Here is an 18,166-nt window from a genome sequence, read left to right on the forward strand (position 1 = left end):
CAAGTCGACCATCTCATCTCGTCCTTGTACACCATCTTCTTCTTATTACTAAAAAAGACTTGCTTAAGTTGATGTTGACTGCTTTTGTCGACATACAATTTGAAACTCAAAGGCAGACTTGAAGCCCATTGGCCATTTGCAGCTAGCAGGCTCATATGTTGTGGCCCTCTACTTAACTTCATAGTTGAATGTAATTAATCAAAATATATCATGACAATCTTAAATCCCACTAGACATACAATACACAAACACACATTGGGCAACACAAAGAGCATCTTCCTAAAAGCAATCGGAAATGTCTCTGACCTTATCCTGGGGAACTAAACATAGTCAAAATATAAAATGTTTGCAATCAATACTATATTGATAATAACTTAAGGCCTACCATAGCTCAGGGTCTCTATAATTTGCTGATGGAAGCAGTTAACAAATGTACTCCCATGCTTAAAATGTTATTCTGAAGGGAATATTTTGTTTTTCCCAGCCTCAACCTGACTCTACCTCTAGCGGTCACCAGGTAAATTGAGTTTGAGGCTTCTGCCCCAAAGGGTCATTTCTATGAAAATTGGGTCTGTTTATGTAGATGTAAGGTTGCTAGTTTCATCATTATCACGAAGCCTCATGAAATTTGGCAGCTCAGACACCTTGAAAGAAGAGGCAGAAGGGTTGGTACTGTCTAAAAATTAACTTGAAAGTAAAAGCACAGCAGTAATGACCTCGATCTCACCACTGCAACAAACTTTTTTTTTTTAGATTTTTGTAGTTAAAGTTAAAGTACCAATGATTGTCACACACACACTAATTTTTGGTGATTAAACCCCCAATTCCAACACTTGATGCTGAGTGCCAAGCAGGGAGGTAATGGGTCCCATTTTTATAGTCTTTGGTATGACTCGGCCAGGGTTTGAACTCACAACCTACCAATCTCAGGGCGGACAGTCTAACCACTAGGCCACTGAGTAGGTAAAGATTGTTAGTCACTGGAAGAAAGCTTGCAAGCGAGTGAAAGCCGGACCAATGTGAACCTTTGACTGTCCTTTTATCTGGGTAGCCTGACTTTTTCTTTTTCTTTTGTCTCCTCATACAAAACTTCTTGTTTCTTTGGTTATTTTGGAGCTTCTGCCATGATAGCAGTAACTGCACGTAGGCATTCGCAATCGACTTCCGTCTTTGCAACAAATAGGGAAAGTTGGGAGTGACATGCCGTAAAGCAAGTCACCAAATTTGTAGTTTTTTGTGTGGCAGGGTTCCTGCCACCCTCCTCAAAATTGCTTAGTGCCAGTGAGAGCGACACAGACCCCCTCAGGCCATGACAGAGGTGTCATTCAACCAGTTGTAAGGCGATTTATCATCCCAAAAGTTAGGCAAATACCGTATTTTCCGCACTATAAGGCGCACCTAAAAACCTCCAATTTTGTCAAAAGCTGACAGTGCGCCTTATATTCCGGTGCGCCTTATATATGGACCAATATTGAGCCTCCAACAGGTAAAAGTTTCAATCAATCAATCGCAACTACGGTAAGCAGCCGCCGACTTCATTTTCCCCCGTCTTCATTTTCCCCTGTAGAAGAAGAAACGCGCGGTGCATGCTGGGATATATGACTGGACGGCGTGGCGAAGTTGGTAGAGTGGCCGTGCCAGCAATCGGAGGGTTGCTGGTTACTGGGGTTCAATCCCCACCTTCTACCATCCTAGTCACGTCTGTTGTGTCCTTGGGCAAGACACTTCACCCCTTGCTCCTGATGGCTGCTGGTTAGCGCCTTGCATGGCAGCTCCCGCCATCAGTGTGTGAATGGGTGAATGTGGTAATACTGTCAAAGCGCTTTGAGTACCTTGAAGGTAGAAAAGCGCTATACAAGTATAACCCATTTATGACTGCGCGAGGCGTGCCGTTTCATTTCCATTTGTTTGTTTATGTAAAGACCCCAAAATGGCTCCTATTAAGAGACACGCTTACGACGCAGAGTTTAAACTTAAGACGATCAGTCATGCAGTAGAACATGGGAATAGAGCAGACTTGATTAATGACGACTTCGACGAGACAGAGATGCCGTATTCGCCCAACTGTTTAATTCGGACACTGAAGAAGAAGAATTTGAGGGATTCGTGGATGAGGAATAACTTCATAAAGTGAGCTTTACATGTTTATTTTTTGTGTTGTGTGACATTAACGTTTGAGCAACGTTGAGTTATTGATATATTGTTATTGCTCTGCACTATTTCGAGTGTTACTATATTGTGATTGCACTAACGTTTGATTTACCGTAACAGTATCACTGTTTTTTACGTGTTTATTGAATCAGGGAAAAGTTCCCCTCCACTATGTGATATAAATGTTGCACTAAATGTTATAACTTGCTGTTGTTAAAAGATAAACAAAACACCACGTCACTGACTTTACCTCGGGGAAAATAATAAAACAGCTGTTTATTCATTTTGGGAGTGAACAGAGTTGTCAGAACGCTGGTTTGTAATCTATTAATACAGTTTGACTGACCTATCTAATGGATGCATAACGTAACCCCAGCCTCTACTGTAGCGTCTATTCTATGCACCTTATAATGTGGTGCGCCTTATAATGCGGTGCGCCTTATATATGAACAAAGTTTTAAAATATGCCATTCATTTAAGGTGCGTCTTATAGTGCGGAAATAAAATATTTTATGAAGGTTGAAATGTTACTGAGTGCTGCTTTAACTACGGTAGGTTCTACCACAGTAACAAAAAAAACACACTTTTAATCTTATCAAATATGCGCACGGCTAGTTTCAATTTTGGTTAGGTTGGCAACTGCTTATGTCGATGCGAGTCTGACGCAATGTGGACTTAAACAGGTTCCACTGTATTAACTATTGTCTAGGTACACAGCAGTAAAATGGGCAGTGCAGTGCAAAATAAGCTTAAAGATAAAATCATGGTGGTGTTGACCTGGATTCTACAACAGCAATTAAAGAAGTACATTTAACATTTTTCAAGTGAATATGCTTGCACAATGGCTAGTTTCAGTTTTGGTCATGTCGGCAACTGCTTATGTCGACTTTAGTCAGCAAGGGGTGTCGATGTAAACAGGTTCCACTGTATCAGTCAGTTGTGAAGGGATTTTCATGTTATTAAGTATATAAAGATACTCCCTTACTTCACAATCTGTCCCTCTTTATTGTACATGAGTCGGTCAAAGTCTGTGCACAAGAATATACTAGTTTTTGCCTTTTGATAATGCACAATTTTATTATGCTGATGCAGTACAATAATAATATGTGCAGATTGGTAAAACATCAGTAAAGCACAAGGAAAATGAGCATTTAAAGAGATCACTACCTCACCTAAAGAAAGTAAAGGTTGAAATATACCCTCACAACAGGTAGTTTGCGTCCCCCCTGACGGCATCCTGCTTGATTTATAGTTCTTCCGTGGGGGGTGGCGCTAGACTTGTAATTCTCTTCCAAGACACTAAGGAGCAGTGTCTCCTTAAAGAGCAACCGCAGCTGTCGTTGACTAGATGTTTACCTTCTTATAAAGAGTGATGACAACCACGACATCGACAACTAATCATTCTGAAAGAAATGGTTTACTTTAATGGATGTTTTACTTATAAACCAGAGGAAAATACCTTTGTGATGATGGACTGTGCAGTCACTGCAGACTGTTATTGCAAAGCTATTCGGTACATGGGACAAGAGAGATCTATGTAATTGTAAATAAACAAAACTGTTATATAACTATTATAACGACATGCTGGTGTTAATGTGTATATGATGATGTGTTGTTGAGTTTTGGCAATGAAAGTTAAAAAGAGTGTCATGCTTTGACTTTCTTCTGGATGCAGCAACAACACAGTAGGCTGAAAAACGACACATCCAGTAATTTTTTTAGATTGAGATAATAAGTACACAATATTCGTTTTCATGCACATGTGTAATAAAGGTTGCTTTATTTCATATAAAAATTTTGCATTTCAAACACAAAGTCTGCTCTCATGGGCTTGGGAACCCTCCTCTGCAAAAACTTACCAATCACAACTCTGCGTCGCCGCCAACGCAAGGCTTGCGGGAAGGTACGCAGGGGGAGGGGGAAAGATGCCGTCGCTTACTCAAGTTACGTGATGCGAGAGTACTCACAAGGTTTAAATGATTACATTATTACATCATCCTGTCATTTATGTGTTTTAGATCTTTGGAGTACGAGACATTCCGAGATGCAACACTGGACCTGTCAACACACACACAAGGAGCGTGGAGCAAAGTGAGCTCTGTTTCGCTCTACGAGTGCTTTTTTAGTTAATTCTGTTATGCTCTCCCTCCTTTCTACTTTCTCCCTTGATCCCTCACTACTTCCTTTATCCTTCTCTTGTGCTTGACTATTTCCCCATCCTTGTTCCTGATTTATTATTTCCCGCATGTATCCCAGGTTCTGGTGCCTTTGGTGTTGCTTCAGGCTTTACAAAACCAAGGTCAGTCCCTGGTAAATCTGCTGCATCTTGGAGTGCGCTTCCTGGAGGAGGCTCACGGGGAATACATCATCCAACATGGGGGATATGTGAGTATACGTTATTGTTTTGTCATCTGCAGCGTCCATAAATGCTGTTTGATTTTGAACAGCATGGCAACTTGATACAAATACATGATACAAATGCATTGCAGACACGATGAAATGTTAAAGTGTGAGGAGGTGACATACAGTATGCTGGAACAACAAAAAGGTCAAGCAGTGTTTCCCATACCTTCATTTATTTATGGTGGCCCGCCACTAATGAATTTGGATAGCCACAAATAGACTTGGCGCCACTTGCACATTATAATGGAATGGATACAGGTTGTTGTTCCAACAGTCTGCAACAGAATGAGAAGACTTAGCAAGATAGATCAGTGTTGCCAACTAAGCGACTTTGTCGTTATATTTAGCAAGTATTCAAACTCCTCTAGATTATCTTTTATTACACACTTTTGGAGACTCTAACATAAAAGCATGTCCAGTCATGCCTCACCACATAGCGCTTCGAAGTTTGCGGCTTCGTTTTGTCGCAGATTTATGTTTTGAGCATATTTTTCGTATGTTGGTCTAAATTGGGTATTTCAAGTAAATTAACTACAAAAAAAACAATACTATAGTATATATTTTTTATGCTCTAGCTATGGAAATAATCATTTTTTAATTAATTCCTACTATGCGTAAATGTATTTACCACAGCGAGGCCCCAAATCAATTAAGCATGGTAATCAAGGTTTTACGGTATCACTCTTTTCAATAAGCAGCTGGCCAGTGCCTCATCTAAAAGCAAGCACAGGCGACAGAAGAAAGTTAATTTTAATTTCTAATAGTGCTGTCAAACAATTCTTTTTAAAATCAAATTAATAACCATTTTGAATTTTGAATAATCGCAGTTAATTCATAATTTAAATGAACGTTAAAAACATACTTTTGAATAGTCAGAATGTCATGCACAAACATGTTTTACTTAATTGCATGACATTTTATTGCTCAAACCTTGCTTAATCTAAAGTTGGGGTTTATTTTAAAGCAACATTTTTGCACTAATTTATGCATTGACCTGATCACTGACTGTAAAACCACCTGCTTTGCTTTTCAGGTAAGCATCCGCAGTTAAGATAAAGTAGCATGTGCCTTCAAAATAAATTGCCTGATTAATTTGTGTCTATATGTGATTACTATGATCCATTTTTTGTGAATAATCAAATGAGTAAAATTATTACTTTTGACAGCAATAATGTCTAAACAAATTTGTTTTGCTTGTATTGTTTTTTAACTCACTTTTTTTTTTCCCACAAATTCCATAAAACGTCCATGCTCATGCATTGCGTTTTTCCTTGTTTCTTGTTTTCTGATCATGGCCAAAGATGCAAATTAGATGTTGGTATCCTCTCTGCCCCGTCCCCACAAATAGATTGCAGTCCCGTGGACAACTGCAAAATTTAAGACACATTTTTATACATACCTCATAGACTGCATATTGTAGAATTATCAATGAGCAGAAGAGGGCATCAGTGAGCCAATTTGAACAAAGGTCTCATTTGGTATTGACACTACAGAAGTCATGTCCTGTAATTACATTGTACCCTACAAATCCTGGTCTTATATTTTCATCAATTTTGGCAAGTGAATTTTAGTTGTTCAAATGACATGTTTATTAATACAATAGAACATTCTGTTCTATAATTTTTTCCATCTTGGTGAGTCATGTAGATTTCATTGTAAAAGGACGAAGAACTTAAATGTAAATCCTACAGTTCAAAAAGCTGCTGAGAAAACCTGGACAATTTTGGTTTTCTTATTAGACTAACCGTTGTTTTATAATATTAGTGAGTCCAGTGATGTCACTAAAATATTGCGTCACTAATCCTTATCTATGACAAGGTCATGCTGACGCATGCAGCGCTGCTTTGGTCCGCATTATGTTTTTTGTTTTTTTTATGCAATGTATTATGAACACAGTGTGCTGGCTCCAAACAAGGCTGCCTTCTTGCCCAGCGTTATGTCACAGGGTATGAACAGATGATATGCTGGGGCAGGATCAGGAAAGGAGGGATGAGGAGAAAGGAGGAGGCCGCCAGCGCAAAGACTGACGGTAATAGTAAGGGAGGGGTGGGGATTTGGTCTGTCAGCAACGCGGAATCTGTGTCTTTTCAACGGGCTTTTCTCCGCTGCTCTGTGTTTGCAACTCTTTTGAGCTTCGTTTGTGCAGTTTAGAGAGAGACTGCACTCAGGTAGGATATGCATTATCTATTTTTTGTGATGTAGTTTGCATAACTGTCTTAATCAGCGCGTTAAAAAAAACAAAAAAAACCTTGATAGATCTTTAATATCTGATATTATTTGTAGCATTTGTCATTTTTTAATTGATTTTTTTAAATGTAGACATTTTACAAATAAATACGGAGGTTTGCAGGCAATGACCAAGTTTTTATAGTGCAGACTCATCTTCATTTCACAAGGTCCAACAAAAATATGTTTAAGAATTACTGCCATTTTGTGCAGCATACAATTGTCCGTGGATAAGAAAATTCCTTTGTAAAATGTTTAGATTTTTGGCAAACAATGTTGCACATTAAGCATTTTAGTAAGCAAATACAACAATACACTGCACAATTTAGCCCCACATAATGCATTAAAATTATTAAAAATATGATATTTTATATTTGTATACGTGGTGTCCAAAATACAGGCGGTTTGATGATATTTAATGCCCGGTAATGAGTGGTTTGTTTTGTCACTTTGCAAAACAATACGGATTATTACGCCTAGAATGCTGTGTACACTTCATTTGGCAGGAACAAAACTAGTCAACCTCCTAGACAATGCACAGCCGGGGGCACAAGGGGGGAAGACACGCATTGGGGTGCAGGGACAAGAATATGGCCTACAAAAAGGAAGAGGGTAGTGTACTTCATATTGCTATTCATTTTTGTTGTTGGTTTGGTGTGCAGCTATTTCACATGACACTTCACCTGAATGTAATGCTGTGAGACTCAGACGGTTGGAAGCGGCATATTTTGGCAAACGACATCAATGTTAAAAGCGTTGTCAGTATACAGGTTCCTGTCGTGTCAGGGCACGTTCCACTGCACGGTGGAACCGTGTTTTTCCCTTCTTACATAAGCACCAACGTGCCAGCTCAAGTGTGAAATATGTGCATCACCATGCCATCGCATTGACACGAATCTGGAATAGAGCACAGGGCCCGGCTGCCTGCCTCATAAAAATAACTCGCAATCCCCTAGAAACTTCATCACTCGGGATTAGAATGGCCCACTAGTAGCTTTTGTATAATGTTTTAAGTTAGACACCTGATTTAAAAAAAATATTCATTAGATACATTTTTAGAATAAACAAAACTATAATTTAATGACTCAGTTCCAGGGTTAAACTGTCACCATTATAACACGTTGAACTATACAGGCAATGTTTTAAATAACATTTTGACATTATTAACTGTCAATCAATAGTACAAATAATAGTAAAACCATTATACAGTACCTTTATTATCTCCCTTTTGGATAGTATGTATCATGTTATTGCTTTTAGAAGAAAGAAAAAAAGATCAATGTAATTTGGTTTGTAATTAAAAAAATAATAAAAAATGCTAAATTAGTAAGGGTAAAAGTGCTGTTTGCAACTTCCTCACAGTAACATTTTTCCAAGCAAAAAATATAACAAGAACACCACCAGCTTATGTTATCATTAGTGGTTAAACAGAACACATTTGTTTGACAATTGTCTATATTTTTCCCAATTACAAAGTTTGTCATAATTTTTTTTACTGGCCCAAATAAAATGATTGTTGTTTACGGCGGTCACTCACCTGGTCTCGTCAACACGTACGCGCAGAGAGGGCATGCACACATACAAAAGCAGTCCAAGAGAAGCGACAAACAATTTGCAGTGATGATGTTGTTTATAATAGTTGGTACATTCAATGACAGCTAACGCTAGCTATCCAAATTACTAATATTACCTAACAACACCTAAAGCCAATGTGCATGCATGTACGTAAGTACATAATTATGTCATTATGTACGAGAAGCCGTAAGGGGGCGAGATATACTGTGTAAAATACATTGGAAAGTTGGCAGCCTCTAGGCATCTGTAAATGTTGCAAGCAGCCCATTTAATTTGACGCAATTTGTACAATTCCGATTGCTTTTTCAATTCTGTTTAACGATTCGGTGTTTAATCAATTTTCATTTTGAAAAAAGGGAACAAATAGGTTGATTAACATTACGTTTGTTTAGTTCATAAGTAACATTAGTGTACAAACCCAACAGTAAGGTCTTATTATCTCTAATTGTATTATTATTATTTATTTGGGAAAATAATAATAATAGAAATAATAATTATAAATAGTATATAATCTAACACCAAAATAAATATTCTTATATAGAAATTAACTAAAAACAACATAAACATCTCGTTTAAAATTTTTCAAATAGAAATTAAAATGATCCTCTTAAAAAGAATATATGACCTGAGTGCTCAAAAATAAAACTAAGTCTTTCAGTGACAAATACTGCAGGTCAAGTCCAACAGTACTGTGCATTGTGCGATTCTGCACCCATAAACTATGGACATTATCCATTAGTTTGCAGAAAGACAAGCATACAGTATCTGCATTTTCAGGAAGGATACACAATTTTACTTGACAATGTCTCCAGCTGTTGAGAACGCCTCTGTTATCAGCATTATCTGCATTATCAGCTGAGGACATACTGACGTTGCCATATATACAAACTGTATATACATACATACATTCGTGTATATATACTATATAAATCTTATATATGTTATATTTTACATTTTTGATACATTTTTATCCTGTCCATCCTTACTATTTCCATCCTTTGTAACTGAGCTACTGTGTGGAATAATTTCTCTTGTGGATCAATAAAGTTTGTCTAAGTCTTAAGAGATGCAGATTCACTTCCGGCTCGGGGGGGAATCAAAAATGCATCATTCATTTAACGTTATGACATTTTTGGTGGGCTAATTTTTGTGCATATCGGTAGTATTTCCTCCATTAGATTAAATATTTACTTCAAGTATTTCAAGTTACCGTGTTGTCATTCTTTCTTGTGAGACGTCTGTGCTGCGTCTGCGCCGTGCGTGGTGACGTCATTCACGTCCACAGGAATCAAAACACCCTAAACCAGTTTTCAATACCCATCGGCTTATGAAAACAATTAGGTCTGGGCAAAGTTTCCCAAATATTGCCTATAAACTGGTGATGCATATATTTCATTTTAAAAAGCAGAATAAAATTATACATATTTAAAAACAAATCTGTGTTTTTAGTAATTAGTATTAACATATATTTTTTCTTTTATTATACTGTTGTTGCTGCATATTTTGTTACTACTATATAACACAGGTTGCACTTTGTACAGCCCTGGTTTATGAACATACCATTCTGCCCTCCTTGATTATTTGCCAAATATGTAAACAGTCTTTAAAATCAGAGATGTAAAAAAACTTGCGGTTGTTTATTGATAGTGTTCACAACGAAGCTAGTGTAAAACGGAAAGAACAGTCGGAAGGGGATTCATATAGCCCCATATGTCGCGGTTTACCTGACACATGAAATCTGACAAATTGGGGGGTGCACTATCCACTTTAGCCACCAGACGGCAGTAGTGTTGAATATCTTAATGTGTTGTGAGGCAATTCCAACTTTGACCACAGCGTCTGTTTTTATGTAGAGTGGCATTTTCCATCATTTTCAGCAGACTGCCAAATCATTAACCCCCCACCTTCCTTTCACTTGAGATCCACCAGGAATGGGGCCATAATAATCCCTTCCCTGTTGTACATTAATATCCACATGAAGTGCACATACATGTAGGAATTAACAATAGAGGGTGTTATAAACTGAAAAAAAGCAATACAATTATACAGGATGAAGGTTGGCTCTAAAGTACAATGTGCCAGCTTATAGACAGGCGAAAGGAAATTGACAGAGCGAACTTGTACAAATTTTAACGGAACAAAATTGACATAAAACAGCAAGTGTATTTCTACTTACAGGCATATATTCACCAAACTCTGTAGTAACGACTACTGACCGCTATCTTTGTACTCCTTGTCAGGTTCAAACACTGTTGACATCTATTAATCAGACAAGAGGCAAAGAATCAAACAGAGACAGAATTAAATTTGGACCCATGGGGAGCCACGTGGCCACTGCACTCCCTGTACAGCCCTGCACCACGCACTCCCAGAGATTGGCCTCCTCCTTTCTTTATTTGACTTTCTCCCCCCACCTGCCCACAGCTGCTTCAAGAGGGCAGCGGGTCGTAAATAGCGTTGCCTTTGGTTACCAAATAGTTCAAAGAAAGTTCGTTAAATACTTCAAAGAGCGTTCGTAAAACACTACAAAAGAGTTCCTCTGGAAGTTGAGCAGATCCTGCCATCTGTCCGCGTTGAAGTCACAGTGGAGTTTTACGAGCCTTCTTCCTCTTGGTAGGCCTCGAAGACAGCCTTTATCTTCTTATCAGGAAACATAATGTAATGCAACGTTTTTTTTGTGATACTTACAAACAATTATTCCAACACTCCTCAATGAAGCTCCTGCAGCACACATGCCACTGTGTGCGCGTGCTGAAACTTCAAACTCTTAACTTTAAGACAAAAAAATGTTGCCGATGTTTTGTAGAACATGATTGCAGGAGATAGTAGCACATATATCACCTGTAAAGTTTAGGTTTATTTTTTTACTTGTGTCGGCCTTAAAGGGGAACATTATCACCAGACCTATGTAAGCGTCAATATATACCTTGATGTTGCAGAAAAAAGACCATATATTTTTTTAACCGATTTCCGAACTCTAAATGGGTGAATTTTGGCGAATTAAACGCCTTTCTATTATTCGCTCTCGGAGCGATGACGTCACGTTAAGCAATCCGCCATTTTCTCACTTTCGTCGGTGTGTTGTCGGAGGGTGTAACAACACGAACAGGGACGGATTCAAGTTGCACCAGTGGCCCAAAGATGCGAAAGTGGCAAGAAATTGGACGAAATTTGTTCAAAATACGAGGCTGTGGGGAAAACCGACGAAATGGTCAGTCGTTTGTTCCGCACACTTTACCGACGAAAGCTATGCTACGACAGAGATGGCAAGAATGTGTGGATATCCTGTGACACTCAAAGCAGATGCTGACAACTCCAAAACTGGACAGATCAGCTTTCAGGAAAAGAGAGCGGATGAGGGTATGTCTACAGAATATATTAATTGATGAAAACGTTATTCATTTATTCACTCGCGGTTTTACGTAAATTATTATACATAAACTGGGAGCTGAGCCGGAAGGCAAAGCTCTCGATTTACCGGTCGATCTACGTTCCCATCCTTCACCTATGGTCATGAGCTTTGGGTCATGACTGAAAGGACAAGATCACGGGTACAAGCGGCCGAAATGAGTTTCCTCCGCCGAGTGGCGGGGCTCTCCCTTAGAGATAGGGTGAGAAGCTCTGTCATTCGGGGGGAGCTCAAAGTAAAGCCGCTGCTCCTCCACATCAAGAGAAGCCAGATGAGGTGGTTCGGGCATCTGGTCAGGATGCCACCCGAACGCCTCCCTAGGAAGGTGTTTCGGGCACGTCCGACCGGTAGGAGGCCACGGGGAAGACCCAGGACACGCTGGGAAGACTATCTCTCCCGGCTGGCCTGGGAATGCCTCGGGATGGCCTGGGAATGCCTCGGGATCCCCCGGGAGGAGCTGGACGAAGTGGCTGGGGAGAGGGAAGTCTGGGCTTCCCTGCTTAGGCTGCTGCCCCCGCGACCCGACCTCGGATAAGCGGAAGAAGATGGATGGATGGATAAACTGTGTTTACCAATAATTTAGCTTAAAAACATTTATTTTTTTCAATCATTCGACTACATTCGGGTAGTCTTGTGTAATGCAGTATTTTGTGTCTATTTAGGTATGGTTAACCTGAGTGCTGAAATCGTGGAAAAATATATGTTCTTAGCGCACCTGTAATGGGCTGTCTGCACTCTCAAAGTGCATGTTGTTGCCAAATGTATTTCATATGCTGTAAACCTAGTTCATAGTTGTTAGTTTCCTTTAATGCCAAACAAACACATACCAATCGTTGGTTAGAAGGCGATCACCGAATTCGTCCTTGCTTTCTCCCGTGTCGCTGGCTGTCGTGTCGTTTTCGTCGGTTTCGCTTGCATACGGTTCAAACCGATATGGCTCAATAGCTTCAGTTTCTTCTTCAATTTCTTTTTCGCTACCTGCCTCCACACTACAACCATCCGTTTCAATACATGCGTAATCTGTTGAATCGCTTAAGCCGCTGAAATCCAAGTCTGAATCAGAGCTAATGTCGCTATAGCTTGCTGTTCTATGCGCCATGTTTGTTTGTATTGGCATCATTGTGTGACGTCACAGGAAAATGGACGGGTGTATATAACGATGGTTAAAATCAGGCACTTTGAAGCTTTTTTTAGGGATATTGCGTGATGGGTAAAATTTTGAAAAAAACTTCGAAAAATAAAATAAGCCACTGGGAACTGATTTTTAATGGTTTTAACCCTTCTGAAATTGTGATAATGTTCCCCTCTAAATTTAATTGTGAAAGTCTGCCACAAGTTAATGAATATATGGGAAACACTGCTGGGAGGTCAAGTCTTTAGTTCATTAGTATTCCTGCTAGAATTGTAACATGAATACGGTACTTTAAAGACATGATTTTGACTGTTAAATTAACAATACAGTTTGTTATAAACTGAAAAGAAGCAACACAATTATACAGGATGAAGGTTGGCTCTAAAGCCGTATTGATTTTGGGTGTTTGACTGTACAAACTTGCGATTATGTAATGGGAGGTGCCTTCCAAGGTTTCTCGTTGTTCCCAATGGGTAAAGTTTTTTCTTGCCCTGATGTGGGATCAGATGTCGTTGTTGTTTGTGCAGCCCTTTGAGACATTCGTGATTAAGGGCTATATAAGAAACTTTGATTGATTGAGAGAGCGGGAGGTACTGTTTTTTTAAATGTTTTTAAATGTAAAGCACTTTGTGCCATATTTGATATGAATGAAAAGTGCTATACAAATGCAGTTGGATTGATCAATTGATTGAGTTTGATGACTGTGCTAGTCAAAGACTAGTCTGCACGCTTGTGGAGGTGTTCTGCACGCTACTACACCTGCATTTTACGACGGTGTTAATGGACACTCTCCGCCCAGGCTTGTGGAGTTGCCCTGCATGTCTGGATCTCCCCTCCTGCGGATAATACTTTGCCTTTCGTGACTGCTTGTACAGTATTTGATTGCCGAATAGAGGCATGATGCAAAAAACACTTCCTGTTTTTCACTTTTAATGCGTACGGCATGAAAAATCTGTATGAAACTGAAGGTTCTCTGTAGCAAAATATCCAGAATATATTTATCATTACACTCCTTATATCCTATGTGTCAAGGGCCGCGGGCTAGATCCGGCCCTCAAATAAATTATCTATGGCCCCCGGGATATTGATTAGTATTAGAACCGGCCCGCAGGCCACAGCCGCCTGCTGCTGTTTTGCACGCACCAATACTCAGTGTTGGCGCTGGGAATTTTCAAAATTGGTTCCCAGGGACCCCATCAAGTCATAAAAATGGGGTACCACAGTACATTTTTGGGGTCCCACTGTTTTGTAACCGTTTTGAAAACAAATGATAAATGTATGTATTATCCTGTTATATCTCACATTCTATATTGTATTTTGGAAAAAGGTTGTCATTAGAGATGTCTGATATTATCGGCCGATAAAAGCGTTAAAATGTAATATCGGAAATTATTGGTATCGTTTTTTTTATTATCTGTATCGTTTTTTTTAATTTTTTTTTATTTTTTTTATTTTTTATTAAATCAACATAAAAAACACAAGATACACTTACAATTAGTGCACCAACCCAAAAAACCTCCCTCCCCCATTTACACTCATTCACACTCATTCACACAAAAGGGTTGTTTCTTTCTGTTATTAATATTCTGGTTCCTACATTATATATCAATACAGTCTGCAAGGGATACAGTCCGTAAGCACACATGATTGTGCGTGCTGCTGGTCCACTAATAGTACTAACCTTTAACAGTTAATTTTACTAATATTCATTAACTACTAGTTTCTATGTAACTGTTTTTATATTGTTTTACTTTCTTTTTTATTCAAGATAATGTTTTTAATTTATTTATCTTATTTTATTTTATTAATTTTTTTTTAAAAGTACCTTATCTTCACCATACCTGGTTGTCCAAATTAGGCATAATAATGTGTTAATTCCACGACTGTATATTTTGGTTGATATCGGTATCGGTTGATATCGGTATCGGTAATTAAAGAGTTGGACAATATCGGATATCGGCAAAAAGCCATTATCGGACATCCCCTAGTTGTCATAAACGTTACTTAATTCATTAAAAAAATAATACAAAAGAAAACAAATTTTTATGCATACGTAAATGTATTCAGTTATAAACATTCATGGATACTTTCCTTCATGGATCTAAACTTTACCCCTGCCGAATGTGTTTGTTCTATTTTGGCCAAAGTAAGACAACGAAAATAATCTGAAATTGTCTTTATTTTTTATTTTTAATGCCATGATTTTAATAGTCCGGCCCGCGTGTGTACAGATTTTCCTCCATGCGGCCCCTGAGCTAAAATTAGTGTGACACCCCTGCCTTATATCCTGAGTTGTCTGACTACTTGTTAAATATAGCAACAAAGTTGCTAAGTTGGCAACAATGATCCCTCTTGCTACATCTTTTTATAATAACAATACATACCATGTAACATTCGGACTGGTAGCGCCAAATCTATTTGTGGAAGTCCAAAATGTATTTGTGGCAGCTCAATGTAAAGGAAACACTGGATATATTGTACTAAATTACTTTATAATTTATAAAAAAAATATGTCAGATAGCTTAGCAAACATGAACCTACATTTGATGTATCGTATTTAATGTACAAAATGTATAAACATTTTCTGTATGCAACGTAAGCATTACATTTGGATGATTTAATATCTGTTGTGCAACAGTGATCCCTTCCTCACGACAAAATTGTATTGTTTGTAGCTATTTTTGTAACGAAAAAATGTCACTGCACTGATTTGGTTCTTCTAAGGATGACATAATTTCACAGGTGCTTTTGAAGCAGACTACATAACATTCATATTTGAGAATGCCCTTTCTGATTTGTCCCTTTTTTGTTGACATGTACCCTCTTGTAGTCGTCACATCCCATATTAGATTTCTGTAAACGCAGGTGACTGCAGCACGTGGCTATACTTACCCTATGTGTCAGTCTGACATGTACTTGTAACAGTCACATTGCCCTGTTAGCTCTCCTTTTGTGTTTGTATTTAGAAGAGATTTAGGTGGATACCCACCACCCACCCTGCTTTACAGTCCACGTCATAAATGTCTCCCAGATGTTGTTCAGTTGGATTAGAGCACTGTGATGTTGGGTAGCTCTAATGGGACGGTAAACAGCAGGAAGGCAGGAATGTGTTTTATATGGTGTGGGGATGGTGTCTGGAGACATGAGTGGAGAACCGTAACACTCTTTACTTGCATGACTGGTGTTCACAATGAAGTACAAACTGCGTGTTGACGGTTAAACATTTATAATTTTTATTTTGGATCATAGCTTTGGTCATTATCCAATCACATTGCTCACATGGCATCCTTATGTAACAATTTCGTAGGGCATTATGTATTTTGGTCATTTTAATTTGGTATTTTTTTGTGTTATTTTTAGATTGGTCTGAACTGCAGAGGCGTTGATTTTGCTCTTTAAAGCCATCAGTAGCCTGCTGCCGTGGACTTAATACCACATGACAGCAATGTCCGCTTTGGTCCAGCTGATGGAGAGCCTGTATCCTGAGGTTGCAGGTTTTTATAAAACAGTCTCTCATGCAAATCAGCTTAAAAGAGAAATCCAATGTTAGATAACTATTACGGCCATTAGATTTAATCTCTTTCCTGAAGGGCAAAGCTACAACATTATAAGTGTCCTTCTAATGGGAAATGTTGTTTTTACCAATACTATATGTCAAGCGATAGCACTGTGAAGGCTGTTTGGCAACTGCTATGTTATAATTCTGTGCATTATTGAGGGCTTTAACATGCATTAAAACTCAGCAAAAATTTGAAGTGCGACAGGCACTGTGGAAAATTTTATATTTCAAGAGTCCTGAATATTAACCTTTAAAGACTATACTCAGTAGCGCCCTCTATATAAATATTTTGTATTTAAATCAGCCCATTGTCACCAAATTTGGTGTCGACCAGGGGTAGGGAACCTATGGCTCTTTTGATGACTGCATCTGGCTCTCAGATAAATCTTAGCTGACATTGCTTAACATGATAAGTAATGAATAATTCCGCTGGTAATCATAGTGTTAAAAATAATGGTAAAAATATAAAACATTCTCATGGATTTTAATCCATTCATCCATTTTCTACCGCACCTGTTCAAGAAGTCGCATTATTGGTAAGAAGTATTTTATTTATTATTGGTTAGCTTCAGAATAACAATGTTATTAAAATGAATAAGAGACTTATTGTACTCTAAGAATGTTGGTATTACTTAAAAATGCATGCATTTAGTTGTACCGGTATTCAGTGTTAAAAAATATTATATGGCTCTCACGGAAATAAATTTTAAAATATTTGGCTTTCATGGCTCTTTCAGCCAAAAAGGTTCCCGACCCCTGGTGTAGACGTCTGTCATGAAAGGTGAAACAAAAAGTTGCAAACAGGAAGTTGCCCATTTTGGTTTGGACTCCAGATGTCCGATAATGGCTTTTTTGCCGATATCCGATATTCCGATATTGTCCAACTCTTAACTACCAATACCGATATCAACCGATACCGATATATACAGTTGTGGAATTAACACATTATTATGCCTAATTTTGTTGTGATGCCCCGCTGGATGCATTAAACAATGTAACAAGGTTTTCCAAAATAAGAGAACAACTTCAACTCAAGCTATGGAAAAAAGTGCCAACATGGCACTGCCATATTTATTATTTAAGTCAGAAAGTGCATTATTTTTTTTAACATGCCTCAAAACAGCAGTTTGGAATTTGGGACATGCTCTCCCTGAGAGAGCATTAGGAGGTTGAGGTGGGCGGGTTAGCGGGGGCGGGGTTGAGGTGGGGGAGTAGTGGGTAGCGGGGGTGTATATTGTAGCGTCCCGGAAGAGTTAGTGCTGCAAGGAGTTCTGGGTATTTGTTCTGTTGTGTTTATGTTGTGTTACGGTGCGGATGTTCTCCCGAAATGTGTTTGTCATTCTTGTTTGGTGTGGGTTCACAGTGTGGCGCATATTTGTAACAGTGTTAAAGTTGTTTATACGGACACCCTCTGTGTGACTTGTATGGCTGTTGACCGAGTATGCCTTGCATTCACTTGTGTGTGTGTGAAAAGCCGTAGATATTATGTGACTTGGCCGGCATGCAAAGGTAGTGGCTTTAAGGTTTATCGGCGCTCTGTACTTCCCTCTACGTCCGTGTACACAGCGGCGTTTTAAAAAGTCATACATTTTACTTTTACAAACCGATATCGATAATGTTAAAACCGATACAGATAATTTCCGATTATTAAATTTTAAAGCAGTTCGATATTATCGGACATCCCTAGTTTGGACCAGCCATTTTGGGCGAA

At 38.6% G+C, this 18,166-nt stretch overlaps 1 protein-coding gene across 2 annotated transcripts in view; it reads left to right on the forward strand.

Annotated features, from left to right (window-relative positions):
• The window catches only part of bcl2l13 (BCL2 like 13), a 45,633-nt gene that overhangs the window by 18,420 nt on the left and 9,047 nt on the right, over positions 1 to 18,166 (forward strand). For both annotated transcript variants that reach the window (XM_061970191.2, XM_061970190.2), the window contains exons 5-6: positions 4,170 to 4,242; positions 4,408 to 4,536. In XM_061970191.2, the coding sequence (XP_061826175.1) occupies positions 4,170 to 4,242; positions 4,408 to 4,536 (202 nt within the window). The remainder of the gene's footprint in view (positions 1 to 4,169; positions 4,243 to 4,407; positions 4,537 to 18,166) is intronic.

Source organism: Nerophis lumbriciformis, linkage group LG10 (assembly GCF_033978685.3).
Source record: "Nerophis lumbriciformis linkage group LG10, RoL_Nlum_v2.1, whole genome shotgun sequence".
NCBI lineage: Eukaryota > Metazoa > Chordata > Actinopteri > Syngnathiformes > Syngnathidae > Nerophis > Nerophis lumbriciformis.